This window comes from Tachypleus tridentatus, chromosome 4, assembly GCF_004210375.1.
Source record: "Tachypleus tridentatus isolate NWPU-2018 chromosome 4, ASM421037v1, whole genome shotgun sequence".
In the NCBI taxonomy this organism is placed as follows: domain Eukaryota; kingdom Metazoa; phylum Arthropoda; class Merostomata; order Xiphosura; family Limulidae; genus Tachypleus; species Tachypleus tridentatus.
In genome coordinates this window covers 89,110,562-89,125,484 of record NC_134828.1, presented here as the reverse complement: position 1 = coordinate 89,125,484, position 14,923 = coordinate 89,110,562, and the positions used below count along the sequence as shown (strand labels likewise).

At 29.9% G+C, this 14,923-nt stretch overlaps 1 protein-coding gene across 5 annotated transcripts in view; it reads right to left on the bottom strand.

Annotated features, from left to right (window-relative positions):
- Nucleotides 1-14,923, bottom strand: part of LOC143249655 (adhesion G protein-coupled receptor L3-like) — a 64,680-nt gene that overhangs the window by 13,926 nt on the left and 35,831 nt on the right. For 4 of the 5 annotated variants that reach the window (XM_076499910.1, XM_076499911.1, XM_076499914.1 and 1 more), the window contains 10 exons: nt 14,413-14,519; nt 12,994-13,203; nt 10,204-10,350; nt 9,720-9,835; nt 7,069-7,245; nt 5,011-5,194; nt 4,059-4,208; nt 2,586-2,853; nt 1,592-1,703; nt 2-105 (listed from right to left, as the gene is read on the bottom strand). In XM_076499910.1, coding sequence (XP_076356025.1) covers nt 2-105; nt 1,592-1,703; nt 2,586-2,853; nt 4,059-4,208; nt 5,011-5,194; nt 7,069-7,245; nt 9,720-9,835; nt 10,204-10,350; nt 12,994-13,203; nt 14,413-14,519 — 1,575 coding nt within the window. The remainder of the gene's footprint in view (nt 1; nt 106-1,591; nt 1,704-2,585; nt 2,854-4,058; nt 4,209-5,010; nt 5,195-7,068; nt 7,246-9,719; nt 9,836-10,203; nt 10,351-12,993; nt 13,204-14,412; nt 14,520-14,923) is intronic. The other variant, XM_076499912.1, reaches the window with a different exon arrangement.

The following is a 14,923-nucleotide window of genomic DNA, read 5'->3' as shown; positions in this document are numbered from 1 at the left end:
CCTAAAGCATTGAAATGTGATAACTGCCAGAAGAAGAGAAACAATGGAAATAAAGCAACCCACAAACGTGATCATCGATAACGTTCTGCTGTACTCGGAAGGCAGCTGAAAGAAAGAGATGGCAAGTTATTCATATTTATCCAAAGATATTCTGGATAAATGGTTTCATACTTCGTATGAATACATTACGTCAAAATTTTCAAAAGTACAAATATTTATGTAATTTAGATATAGTACATGATCATTATTGATAAAGTAAAGTTTATCTATGCAGAAAATTTTTTATCCACTGTGACTGATATGCTCATCATGCTTTACAATCAGCTTTGGGAATATATTTTTTTTAAATTAAAGATGTGATAAAAATATTTAGCCAGTTACAGAGCTTTCCTAGTCTACTCATGTTACCCTTGATATTAGAAAAGACATTGCAGCACTAGTGAGAATATACAAATTATGAATTATTCTGCCAAAGAAAAAGTTTATAAATATAAATTATAATTCATATTAATATTCCTTTTTGAGTCTAAATTAACTAATTTATCTAAATATTAAATTTATGATTTATTTGTAACCAAACACCAAAGTTGGAAAATATAAGTTATTAACTCATAGCAGTACTTTTGTAAGTAATTTCAGTCTTCAGACAACATTATTATAATACTTGTTTACTTTTTTCATAACTTTGCATATTTCACTTTACATATAACCAAAGAAAAAAACAATAATAACAATATATGTTATAGAGATAATGATGTACATTTTTTCAATTGATGCTATATACTATAAATAATTAATATTACTGAGAGTTATTTGTACTTTACAAGAATGATTTGCATATGTTACTGCACTAGTATGCTGCCATAAAAGCAAACTGTGACATCACAGTAATGTCTTCGATCAATTGACTGTGCAATACCACTACTAAAAACTAGTGAAAGAAAAACTTGACTCAATTTTTTCTAAGGACAAATATTCACATAGGGAGATTTTTAAACATTCTACTTAATGTGTTCTATGGAAACAGATTAGCTTCCACACGAGATCATCAAGGCACCATTAAGTTTCTAAACTACATTCCAAGCTAATACAAAGCCAAACCCTCTGGGATTATTATGTTACAAAAGTAAATGTAGAATTAAAAAAAGCCATTCTGAAGAAGCTGGACATTATTTACGATACCCTTAATAAAACAGTAAATAATTGTTTGTAATTTACAAAAGCTCACCAACCAAAATTTTACAAGTTTCTAACCACATTTTTAAATCAATGAATTCTTACAAGAAATATGGCTTCAGTGGACTTTTAGAGTGTTGCTCTGCATAAATGTCATTTTAAAAGATGATACCTATTAAACAATGGAAGGTCTGTCAAAAGTTTATCAAGATGTGTAATCTAAGATTAACTTCACAAGTCTGCAGAAAAGTTTAATGTTATGTTTGAAACTGTGGTGTTTGGATACAATGTGAAATGATGTCTTTCAAATTTGGCACAGTTCAAAAGTGAGTGAAATAGTTCAAAGAAGAGCACAGTACTTGAAACATCATTCTTATAAAGTTTAATAAGCCTCATAATAAATCTGAAAACTTACTTCAAATGGTTTGATGGTCATAAGAACTGCAAAGTTTGTTAGATGCCTGCAGGAACAAACAGTGTGGGACCTGTTGAAGGACATAACACCACATCCTCGACCAGACCAGTCACTGTTGGAAACAAACTATCAGGATTTTCTTCTTTGCAATTTTACTGTGTTCATGAGCATAATCAACAGTTTTGTGCTTTGAAGAGGTTCTTTGAAATCAAAAGATTTGTACAGTGGAACCCCTCTAAGCAGCCACCCCTCAGATTCAGTCATCCATTGAAAGCAGTCATTCAATCAGTCCCTTTTTTTGTTTATATAATCCCTTATTATGTACAGTGGAACCCCTCTAATCAGGCCAGTTTGTCTCAGTCCCAAAGGTGGCTGCTTTAGAGGCGTTCCACTGTAGTTTATTAAAAAATTTCTATGAATTAATAAATTCAGTCTAAAATAACTTTTTACAAAAATGAATTTCTCCTAATATTTTTCATACCTTTAAATAAGGAAATTGGTTTTGCCTTTTTAAACCTAATTATAGGGGAGCTTCAAAAATAAAACATTTTTTAAAATATATGACAACAAATGTTTGTTATTGCATAATATGTATAATTATATCATTAAGCTGAAAATTTATTTATTTAAAATAATGCGATTTTTACATAGAATGATAAAAAGAAATGAATTTCCCTAAAATATTATTGATATTTTGTTAGATAACTAAGATATCATTCATTGTTGTGTAGCTATAAACTAATTTCTGTTTTAAACTGATAATTAAGTTAAAAACCATAAAGTTAATAAGTTATGAACCTACCTCTAAATATTGTTCATAATTTAAAACAAATACTTAACAGACAGAAGACACCTTTAATTGCATAATTACTTTACACATCTCTGAAAATGATATATTTTGATTTATCATACAATGTAAAAGAGCCACAAAAAACTTTCACCAAGTTAAAATAATTTATATTTAATACAATTACAGAGAAACAAACAGTAATACTTAGTATCAAAGTCCCAGAAAACACAGCGAGGATCTGTGGCATTGTTTCGATGTAAACTTGAAAATGTTAGAATAATAGGTTCAGGTAACCACGTAGACTGAACATTCCCAAAAGACACAGATATAATGCGACTATTCACGATTTGTTTCATTTTCTGTACTAAATTTTTATGTTGACCTTGAGATGGGTTATGTTGAATCAACATTGACTGTGATTTAAGCATACTCTCAATATTGTTGTATGCCACAAATATTACACTGACATAGCCTGAAATAAAAAGAAAAGCAGACACAAATTATTGAGAAATACATCTGAGTATTTTCCATAGAAATAAAAAAATTATTTTTCACATTGACAAATTTATAAAGGATGTTTCTTGTTAACTGAATAACTTAATTAACGATCACTAAGTTACAATTAGAAACAGAAAAAAAAATCTTAAACCCTTTAATATTTTCACTTTAACTTTAATTGTGGTAATTAATTTACTTTTGGTAATTTCTAATGAATTCTACAAAATTCATTGTAATTTCTAATGAATTCTACAAAATTTATCTGTTTACTTATATAATTACTATGAGAAAAACAGATAACTGTTTTTACCGAAGACATTACATAGGCATGTCTATATTACAAAGGTACAGATGTCAAACTTTGATATATGTTTAGTTTTCCTCTGAAAATCTAGTATAATTATTCAACTGCAATAATCTATCATCCATAACTTCACACAAAGCTTTAACTTTTTATATCAAATGCAAACTATCTTCTGTGTGAATAAATCAATTATTATATAATAGAATATGAACCATTAGTGAGAAAATTGTGTTACAGAACATGGAATAATATCATTGTATTACTGAAATTTTATGACACAAAACTTATCTCAACAGGACTAAAAAAAATGCTGTAGTACTCAAATTCACTTGACTCTATTATTAATAAAATTTATTTCAAAATAATTTGGAATAGTATTGTATATTTCAGCTGAAATCTAATAACAGAAAACTTTACTTCAATAAAGCCTGAAACAATATTGTATTATTGAACTTCATCTAACTCGAGTAGTACAAATATTTATGTAGAGGAACCTGCAATAGTGCTCAATTAATAAATGTTAAGTCTAACAACAGCAAAACTCACTTTGAAAGAAGTTTGAAGTGTTGTATTAATGAATAGTGGAAAACATGCCTCATTTGAACTTATGTAACAGTAAAACGTATCTCATCTGAGCTTATGTACAATGAAGCATACCTCATCTGAATTTACATAGAGCAAAACATACCTACTTTGAGCTTACATACAGCAAAACTTATCCCATCTGAGCTAATGTACAATAAAACATACCTCATCTGAATATACGTACAATAAAACATACCTCATCTGCGCTTATGAACAGCAAAGTGTATCTTATCTGAGCTTATGTACAAATAAAATATACCTCATCTGAATATATGTACATCAAAACATACCTCGAGAAAACCTGGAATAGTGTTGAAGTACCGAACCAGGTATGTAAACTGAATCTTCCATTCCCACCCATGTTGTGCCCATGATATCCCTAGGTTGTGGAAATACCATGTAAGAAGTATGCTGAGCTTTAACAACTTGAACTGAAGCCACTGAAAAAACAAAACTAATTGACTTACTTCAACATTAAAAGTCACGGAAGCAAAATATGACAAGCTAACAGTAAAATGTCGCCACATCTTTTAATCATACATTTTGTCATGAACTCCAGAAAACTGTATAAAAATAGAAATTTTTAATCTCACAGATTTTATCTACTATGCATAAAAAATGTTATCTACTTTTAATTTTTGTATGTAGACTTTTGAATTTTGTTTAAAAGTGTTGTGATGTCAATGAACTTTCTTATTAATAGCAGCTACTTAGACATTGTAATGTCATTCAATAAAACAAATGTTTTTAATTTATCCAAGAAGATAATGAAATAACTAGATGTTACAGTACTTTGCAATAAAATGGTTTAATTTGAATTTGAAACAAACAGTGTTTCACAGTTGTCTCAGAAGGTTAAATAACACATCATAATTATTTACAGAGTCAAAGAAGTGGCTCTGTGAACTGTATAATATTTCATCTTTCTTACTTTATGAAATGATTATATCATTCTATTTTTATAATTAAAGCATCATTCTATTTTAGTTTTCCTTTCTGGGGAAGAGGATTACAACCATAATAAAAAAACTGACACTACTACTGAAGTAAAAATTACACTAAAATATCTTCATTACAAGATATTTTATGTTTTAAGTATTTATAATACAGTTTATTATAATGATATTTTTATATGCATAATTATATTGTCAATCACAGAACACAGCCAAAGAAAAATGTTAAAAACACCTCATTGTATATTTAAACAGAATGAAAGAAATATAAACTTTACTGTTAACTTACAAACATTTTCTTCTGCATGTGTAAAATAGTCTCCAGTTCTCTGTGTTTCTGCAAGGGACAATGCATTCTCTTCTAAGTTCTCTAACATTGTAGATGCTGAAAACCTTCTTTCACTGAAAGTTAAGTCCTCCCAAGATTCTGTTTGTTTTCTATCTAACAAATTGCTGCTGACTTTCACTAAAGACTAAATAGAATATTTACAACACAAATAAAGCATTTACAAATCATTCTGCATACACTTAATTTGTAGAGTAAAATAACCAGTACAGTTATCCCTTGTCATTTGTTGAATATTCATGATACAACCACAGTTCACCCCCAAAACCAGTACAAAACTTGCATTGTGCTGTACTGGTGCCACACACACACTGCAGCATCTCACATGTTCTTGGTCCTTGTTCAATCACAGTATTAATCCATTCCCATGGTAATAGTACAAAAAATGAAAAGTAAATGAAGGTGCAGTGAGTACATTGAAAGTTAAAAACATAAAGAAAGTGATGACTTTAAATTGAATAAGTATATAAAGTTACTAGTGGACTTATTAACGACAAGATAAATAAAAATATTTTAGTTTAAGATACATTTATTTTACATTATTGTACTATATTTCTCTACTTGTTGTTTTAGCATGCATTACTGTAGATTGTTTTTTATTATAAAGTGTGGTTACTGTACATACTGTATTTTATATGTTGAAACCTACATACACATGTATAGTTTATTTCACTAACAGTATTCATGGTTTTAGCATTTGCAGCAATTTCTAGAACTTATCCACTTTGAATACCAAGGGATAACTGTATAGAAAAAAGGTTACAAAATTGTTTTATAACAACAAATTAATATTTAACACTAAAAAGATTTAAAGAACAAAGTTTGGAAATGGTTTGAATGGGTAGTAAAATAATTTTTATTACAAAAGTACAAAATTTTGACAAGCTCAAACCATCATAATCTTGAGGCCTAACATTCACTGTAAAAATTACACTACACTACTTATTTATTTTGACATTTTCTTTCAAAGAAGAAGAGGGCAAAAAGAGCTTTAAAAATCATTTACCCTTGCTACAGACCTCTCTAACAGTGGTTTATAGAAACAAATTACATTTTAAATTTTATATCAAATATCTTTTATATGAAATACATATAGACTAATTAAGGAGAATGTGAAAAAAAATATCACTTTTACATGAAAGGATATTAAGTTATTTAGATCAAAGGAAGGCAACCAGAATGATTACAGGGATCGAAGAGTTTTCTAAAATAAGTTTAAATCTCTTACCTTAATTTTTTATTACATTTAGGTAATCAATAACCTGAATTCTTTGTGCTATATTCTGAACAGAATGACAGAATACAAACTTAAGATTTGGAAAAAAAGAATAAAATAAGTTTCTCCAAAGTGTTTTGTTTTTCTGACAGGACCATTGACTTACATAATGAGTTACTGTCAGCAGTGTCAAAGTTTGGTACTTTACAAAAATTTAAAAACATAATTGCCTAAATGATAATTGCCTAAAAAATAAAGATTGGTTCAGAGTTTTCACATTCTTTTCCTTGATGTGTATGTGGAACAGCTTTGAAGGAACACACAGTCCCCTGTTAGTTATGTTTTTTCTATCATGAATATTAGGCCTACTGATTCAACTGCTTTAGCAGCTTTCAGTGTTTTTACATGAAAGTAAATCTTATTTAAGTACATCCTTTACAATAAGTTTAATACAAAAAAAAAGAAAATCCAACAGTTAAATTCATAACATAAAAATGTAGCAAATTTTAAATATTTTTACCCTAGAAGCAGATATGAATAATCAAATAACATTGCAAGACTTGTGAAATTCTATTATCTTCATTAAAAATGTTAACAATTATACATATAACAAAATGAAATAGCAAAAATTTAAATATATTTAGTGTAGGGTTTAGAATAATAATAAAAGAAACAATAAGTACTGTGATTATATATATTTATTAGAATATTTAGTAGTTAAATACCCATCACAAAAAGAATACCATTTCTTCTCTATAAGTTTAAAAATAAAGATAATTTCTAACCTGCATAAACTCTTTCTGCTGGTTCTGATTATAGTAATATGACTGCTTTTTGGTGGCTGAGACAAGATCTCTCATAACAAAAATAGCTTCTATAATATCTTTACCATAAAGCCTCCTCTTTGTAGTCCTTTGAGCCAAGTCTTCTGCCACATTCATTACTGATTCATCTTTACTGATCTGGAAAGTATATTCAACTACTTTAGTCTATTGCCTTGTGTATTTATTATACATACTGACAACAGAAATGTAGAACAAATAAAAAATATTTATCAGAGTACTCCAGAATTAAGTAACTTATTATATAATATTTATGAAATTAAATACATTCCATGTAGTTTAGTTATATTTCAATAAGCATATTTAAAACTGAATTGCATTATAACAAAAGGGATTAATCTTTGTTAATAACTGTCCATTTTTATGACTACTAAATCTTTTCAACAGCATTATTTAAAAAGTGGAATTTGAATTTATTGGTATGTGGTTATGGTACATTTTTTATTCCATTATAACAGGTGTATTCCAAACTATAATAGGTTAGTATAAAATGTAAGTGAGAATTTACACAAATTACTGTTTGTACTTTTGAAGATACATTTCATTTTTATTTTGGAAAATTAATGATTATTTGTGTTTTAAATTATTATTATTTTTTATGTATACCTCATTGGTATTATATCGATGGTTGTGGACTTGATCATGGGTGGAAATTCAAAGAGCAGATATAAAAATATTTGAAACCACATTTTGAATTATAAGCAGACGAGAATTAACTCACACCCACTACAACCAACCACAAACGGTAAGAACCCTCTGTGAAGTCTTTCTTATTGACAAGAAACCCACTTGAAGTAAAAATGGATCTCAAGACAGCTGGGTATGGGAATTAAAACTTTTAATAAAATAAAGTAGAGAATAACATTTCGAACTTCTTAGTCATATTTAGTTTAGCTTGAAGGCAAACTAAGAAGGTCGAAACATTGTTCTCTAATTTATTTTAATAAAAATTTTGATATCCATACCAGACATCTCGAGACACCTCTGTAAAGACTGCATCACACATAATCAAACTGAAGTAAACTTAATCCACAATGAAGTCCCAGGATCATATATAAAAAGAGTACAGTTTCCCTAGCACCAATAGACCTTAAGAAAGGTTATAGTACATATCCCAAAATGTTGTCTCATGTAAAAAAAAAACTATGCAGGAGAAGTCCATAAAAATAACTAATTCCAAATAAATGCACTGCCAGAACCAAACCCAGTTTAAACTTTTATCCTGATTCATAGCATCTAACTGTAAGTTTGATTTTTACAGGGTATTATTATTTATATTTTGTATAAAATATAAATTACAGAAATTAATCTCATGTGCCTGAAAACATAATCTAGACCAATAAATTCAAATAAAAAAACTGTCATATGACCACATTTACAGGCATCATTTGATATCATGAAACTGCATCATACGAGGTCTGTTAAAAAAATACACGGACTGTTTGAATTGCGCGGCTCCAGTTGGTTCCAGGGGATTCCGCTTGGTGTCGCTAGATTCGCACAAATCAGCTTATTACAACGTCATTTCCCGATTGCAGATATCTTCATTTGTTTATTAGCTACGCGGTTTTAAGTGAAGTGCAATTTTTTCGTTTGGCGGATTTCAGAATGAATGAACTGAAGAAGCAACGACTTGCTGTGAAATTTTGTGTTAAACTTGGAAAATCTGCGACTGAAACTTTTGCTATGCTTAACATGGCTTACGGTGATGTTGCTATGAAGCGTACGGCATGTTTCAAGTGGCATGAACATTTTAACGATGGTCGACAGTCCATTGAAGATGATGAGCGTCCTGGACGTCCTTCCACGTCAACTGACAACCCACACGTTGACAAAATCAATACCCTGGTGCGGGCAAATCGACATCTGACTGTCAGGGAGCTTGCTGAAGAGTGTAGGATATCAGTTGGATCTTGTTACGAGATTTTGACCAAAAAATTGAAGATGCACCACGTTGCTGCGCAATTTGTGCCTCAGAACTCGTGAGTTTTTGGCCAAACACTCGATCACTGTTCTTCCCCACCCCCCTACTCACCTGACCTTGCTCGTTGCGATTTTTTATTGTTTCCCAAACTCAAAAGACCCTAGAAAGGAAGAAGATTTGAGACGATTCCCGAGATTAAGGCAAATGCGACGAAGGAGCTGGAGGACATTACAAAAGAAGCGTACCAGAACTGTTTCAACAAGTGGAAACACCATTAGGATAAGTGTGTGCATTGGGGAGGAGAGTACTTTGAAGGGGTCCCAGAACTGTAACTTCTAAATAAAGTACATTTTGTTTTATGACATCAGTCCGCTTATTTTTTGAACAGCATTGTATAATAATAATAACAAAACATACCAACATAACAACAACAGTTTATATTACTCTACAACAATACACTTACTTTTTTAAACAGCTTATCTAAAAACACTTTTTTACAGTTATGTTACAATGAGAAACTACATAGTTTCTTCACTTTCATCTACACATTTGTTTTAAACACTAACAACAAATTTACTCTTAAATTTTTGTAATTGATAAAGCAAGTCTAAATAAAAGGTTTACTAGTTTTATTTACAAATAATTAAGAACTATCACTGACCACACTTACTCTATGCATCCTTTCATCTACAAAATTACCAAACCACAGTGAACTACAATTTCCAAAATTTGGTTTTTTAGGGTACCAGTAACTGGTGGAGCTACTGCAAGTCCATTTGGCTTTTCCTATAACAGAAAAACAAATTTTAATTGTTTCTTTACATAAATTATATATATATATATATATATATACATCTTAGTTTACAAGTGCAGGCCTTCCCATTTGCTCAACAGCTAGTCCATAGGTTTATATACTCACTACAAAGAAACAAGTACAGTATACTTGATTTGACAATAAACTTTTGAGTAAATATATTATCTTCTTTTAACAGTACAACGAAATTTTATTTTTAGGTAGAAAATTCATAAAGTTAATTAGCTAATTAGGGCTTGGTGAAAAACTAGTTTACAAAATAATAACTGGTTGTATTTAACAAAAATATATTCTACTTTGAATATTAGTTTTCTCCTACATTCAAAAATTATTTGCTTACCATATGCGCCATCTGGACAATTCTGTTCTACTACTTGTCCTATGCGAGTCCAGTTCCAAAACAGTCCACGAGATGTCACTGGTGGGCAGTATTTAGTAGCTGAATTATTTGAGAAGGTAATTATAAGAGGATCTCCTAGTGGAACATCTGGAAATTTTTTTTATTTTGTTTTATTATCAACATAAATATAAGTAGCTTCAATAATGAGACTTGAAAACTAATTTTCAGTTTGTATTATATGATTATTTTAGCTCAAAGTAATATCACTCTAACATTTACTGATGTGTAAGTAAAAGTGATATGTTTCTTTGTTAATCTTCACCTTTCACTCAGAGATATCTTCTGAAACTACAGTGGAGAAAGTACGTTTTAAAACTTTTGTTATTATGTGTTTCTTTTTTATTTATTCTGAGTTTTATTTGACACTGACAACTTTATACAGTATCTTATACACTATATACATATATATATATATATATAATTATACAGAAATTATATTTTATCAGAGGTAATCATATCATAGTTAAGCCAGTTTGATTAAGAAGTGCCATCGCTATTTTAATAAGCAGTAGCATACATGGATTTAATGGCTACAAAATCATAACCACAGATAAATTATTTATGTAAAACTTTAAAACACCAAACTTATTTTTCTAATATAAAACTTTTTTCAAGATTAACATCATGATGTTAACATCAGGATGTTCACCTGTTCATTATTAAGCAGGACATCAAAAAACTACGGTCTAATGTTTTAAAACATTTTAGATCAAGCTTCAAATGTTCTTAAATTGAAGCTTCCAAAATTCTGCAAACCTATTCAATGGGTTACCTGTTTTCATGCACAGTTAACACTGGATTTTATAGCTCATGTAAATTACAATATATTTCAAATATGAAATTTACATCCTAATATTGATATCTTTTAATATTGTTTATTAATTTATGTTTTCTCATTCTTCATGAAGCTACTTAAATATTACAACATGGTTCCAGATTTATGTCAGAAAAAAGATTGTTATCAAGTTGATAATTGTAACAAGTGAATGGAGTATACATCAAGGAACACAGTAGTTGAAGACATCATATTAGAGTTTAGAGCTTCACCACATCCTATCATGTTCTGACTGTTATACATCTTGTCTGTAGTCTTACCTGAACATAGTTTTTACTGCAAAAGAATCTGTCTCATGGCTGTCATGTCAAAAACACATTGCTGCTTCACACATACTTTCCATTAAATATCTAATGTATATGTGAGGATTATAGCTTCCCAGTCCATATCTTAACAGTCTGATTATATGTAAACCTACATGCGATTTAACCTGCATTGAGATGTGTGATGGTTGGATGGATAAGTGAAAGTAGCAACTTGGATACACGACTTGTGTTGCTTTTTCAGATGGAGTTCTTTCTTGATTATATTGTGTACTTTTGCCTCAGACACATGGATAGCTTCTACCACTGACCTTTGTGTTCATGGATGTTCACCTGTTACAATATGATGTATTTGGGGTAAAACTTGTTGTAGGTATCTTCATCAAGTACAACAGTAGGAATAATGATGAAAGAAAATTGTAGCCGTCAAAATTGTTCATTTAGAACCACCTTTAAAATAGCTAATTATTAACAGTGACTACTTCACAGTATTGGCTGAGGAAAACTGAAGCTTACTGTACTTATAAAGCTGCCTAAATTGTGTGGTATGGACTGAATAAAACTTTCATTATTTCAACAAATTTTTCATCTAAATAAGTAGGAAAATGACTTTTCCAGACAAGGACACACAAAAAATGATAATCACTTTAGCTCTTTCACAGAACTATTCTATCTGGGATACTAATGATTATTTTCTTTTATGAAAAGGATGCCACTATATATGTATATATATATACATAAAACAGATGATATGATACTTTGGGCACATGATTGTACTTGAGAACATGTTGGTAGCGATCCCGACGAGTAATACAACTGAAGCAGATATATACAGAGTTTGGTATTGCTGGGGCACAAAAATGTAGCCAATAAATATGAAACAAAGTAGTATAATATAACACAATGAAATGCTATAAGAGATAAGTAAGGATTGATATACACATGTAGTCAGCTAAAATAAGAGAAAGTTTTAATGCTAGAGAAAATACTGAAATAAGAAAGATGAAACTACAAAAATTTGTTTGCTTAAAATTAAAATACAATTATCACAACTTTGGCTAATTACTATAATAATGTTATTCTGAGCCAAGGTATAGATAGATAAAACTGATGATTCACACTGCTTTGCTTTCCAATGCCATTAAGTATGTGCAATACCCTCATTTTGGAAATTCTAAATCTCCAATCTGAACACATCTATATAATCTGAGTATTATAAATATCTTATAATATTATAATATAATAAGAAAGGGCTACTACAGACACTGCCAGAAAATGATAGTTTTTTTATTGGCATACAAAACAACAAACAATGTTAAAATATGATCCCAACACATTTCTACCAGAACTGTATATCAGCTGTGACTGTCACGTGACTTGCTGATTTACAAATTCAAAATCATTTTAATATTAAACACTCATCCATCTGTATGATGCAGTATGTTCATTGAATTATTTAAAATCTTAACTAAAGCTAACAGCAAATGTACCAATTATATTATACTGGGTCTCCTTACCAACACACTGAGATCACAAGCTCATTCAACTTAATTAAGTTTTGCCTTAAGCTACAAAATAATGCTATCAGTTTTATAAATTGTTATTGAGTAGTTTATTTAAGAAAACAAGCACCTGTTAAGATCACTTGTACTGGAATTCTCGTTGGTTTTAATGCTGATGAAACAGTTGTTGTTGTTGTTGTTGTTGAATAGGATGCCTGTGTAATTGTAATAGATGTTTTTAAAGAATTTCGAAACTCTGTTGTTGACTTGGTGTTTGGTGGCCGAGTTGTTGGAAAAAATATTTTCGGAGGTGGACGCCTGGTGGTTGTTGAAATAATTTCTAAAAATCAGAATTAAAGTAATGTAAAGTTACATGTTATTTTCAGAAACTACTATTTGATTGGTAACTAATTATAAACAACACAACTTTTTTTCAAAATAAATTATTCAGTTCTTCTTTTTTACAATTTAAATAAACCTGTATAAGGATTTCACAAAGCATATCACAGAGACAGTTATGTTTGAGCCATTTGCATTCTGTACTGTACTCCTGATTTATGTGAGTGTTAAAATCATGCCTGTTTTTTAAGAAAGCTTTAATTTACTAGTAAACCCTCCAATGTCTTCAAAGGGTCAAGAGTTAGAAAGTTGTTAAATTTTGTGTAACGTTGTTAGAGGGCTTTCTGAGTTAGCCATTCGTAATTTAAAAATGATAGACTATAGAGGGTAGCAGTTAGCACCACCAAACACAAACTCTTGAGCTGCTATTTATCAGTGCAAAGTGAGATTGACTGTAACATTACAACACCACCATGGCTGAAAGGACAAACATATTCAGTGGCTGGCTTTGAACTAGCATCCTGCAAGTTGTGAGTTAAGCACACTGACCACCAGGTCAGGAGTTAGAATAAAGTAAAGCTATTACCTTCTTCATCAGTATAGTGAATCTGTTTAGCACTGTAGTTTTTGTGCAAGAAAATGTCATATTTAAGTTCAATATATTATGCATGACATGAATTACTTGAGAACTATTCTACTTGCCCATTCATTTAAAAATTTGTTTCTCATATCGTAATCTTTTAAAAGAACCATGCTAAAAAGTTAATGATTATAAACACCTGTTTCGGCTTGGTAAAAATCATAAAATAATTGTAGGCATTTCAAATAATTTCTTAAAAACCTGTTTTAGTTAAATTATTTATAATTTGTACAGAAGAAAAAACACAGAAATCTTGAAATTACAGCAGAAACATATAATAAGATTATTACTAAGACTTATTGCTTTGAGCACATGCTCAATCTAATCTAGTCATTCAGGTATTTGAATGAATAAAAATCTAGGAACACATATACCATTGAATTTTATTAATATACATGAAATATCCTAGCAATATCATAATACAAGTTAAACCAATGCTAAAAAACACAACAAAATCTGTAGTTCATATCACTTTTAAAACAATTCAGTGAGTGTTCCCTCTGTTGCCATATGCTAAACAACATAGGTGTAACGTAATGTAAACATCTAGATATTTTTACATTATAGTACCTGGCACACATCTGTACTGAGCCTCCAAATACTTCAATGTTCCAGGACAAGGATCCCCAAATACCAAGCTGGATGCTGGTAGTCCACAGCTGTTCTTCATATTACATCTTAAGAAGAATAAAAATTTGTTGTTTCTCATTATATAACAGAAACATCAGTTTCAGTTATGTCTCTGAGAATGAGATGGAATAACTTGATCATTGATCTGAAGGAAACTTCCCAAAATTTTGAAATTTGACAATTGTTCAGAGATAAATATATGGTAGTAGATAGCCACAACAGGTTAGAGTTGCAGCTTCAATTACAACTTGACTCAGAGCTAAAAGAAGAATTGAAATAAATAAATATTAAAGCTGATGATGAGAGGCACCATAGCAGATTGAAATGTTACCTACAACGATGTGAATAAAGATTGTTAAAAATTTCTTACATTTACCATGAATATACTAATAATTACTGACAACCCCTATTCTATAAGTAAATATTTTTACAACTTAAGTTTCTCAAATGT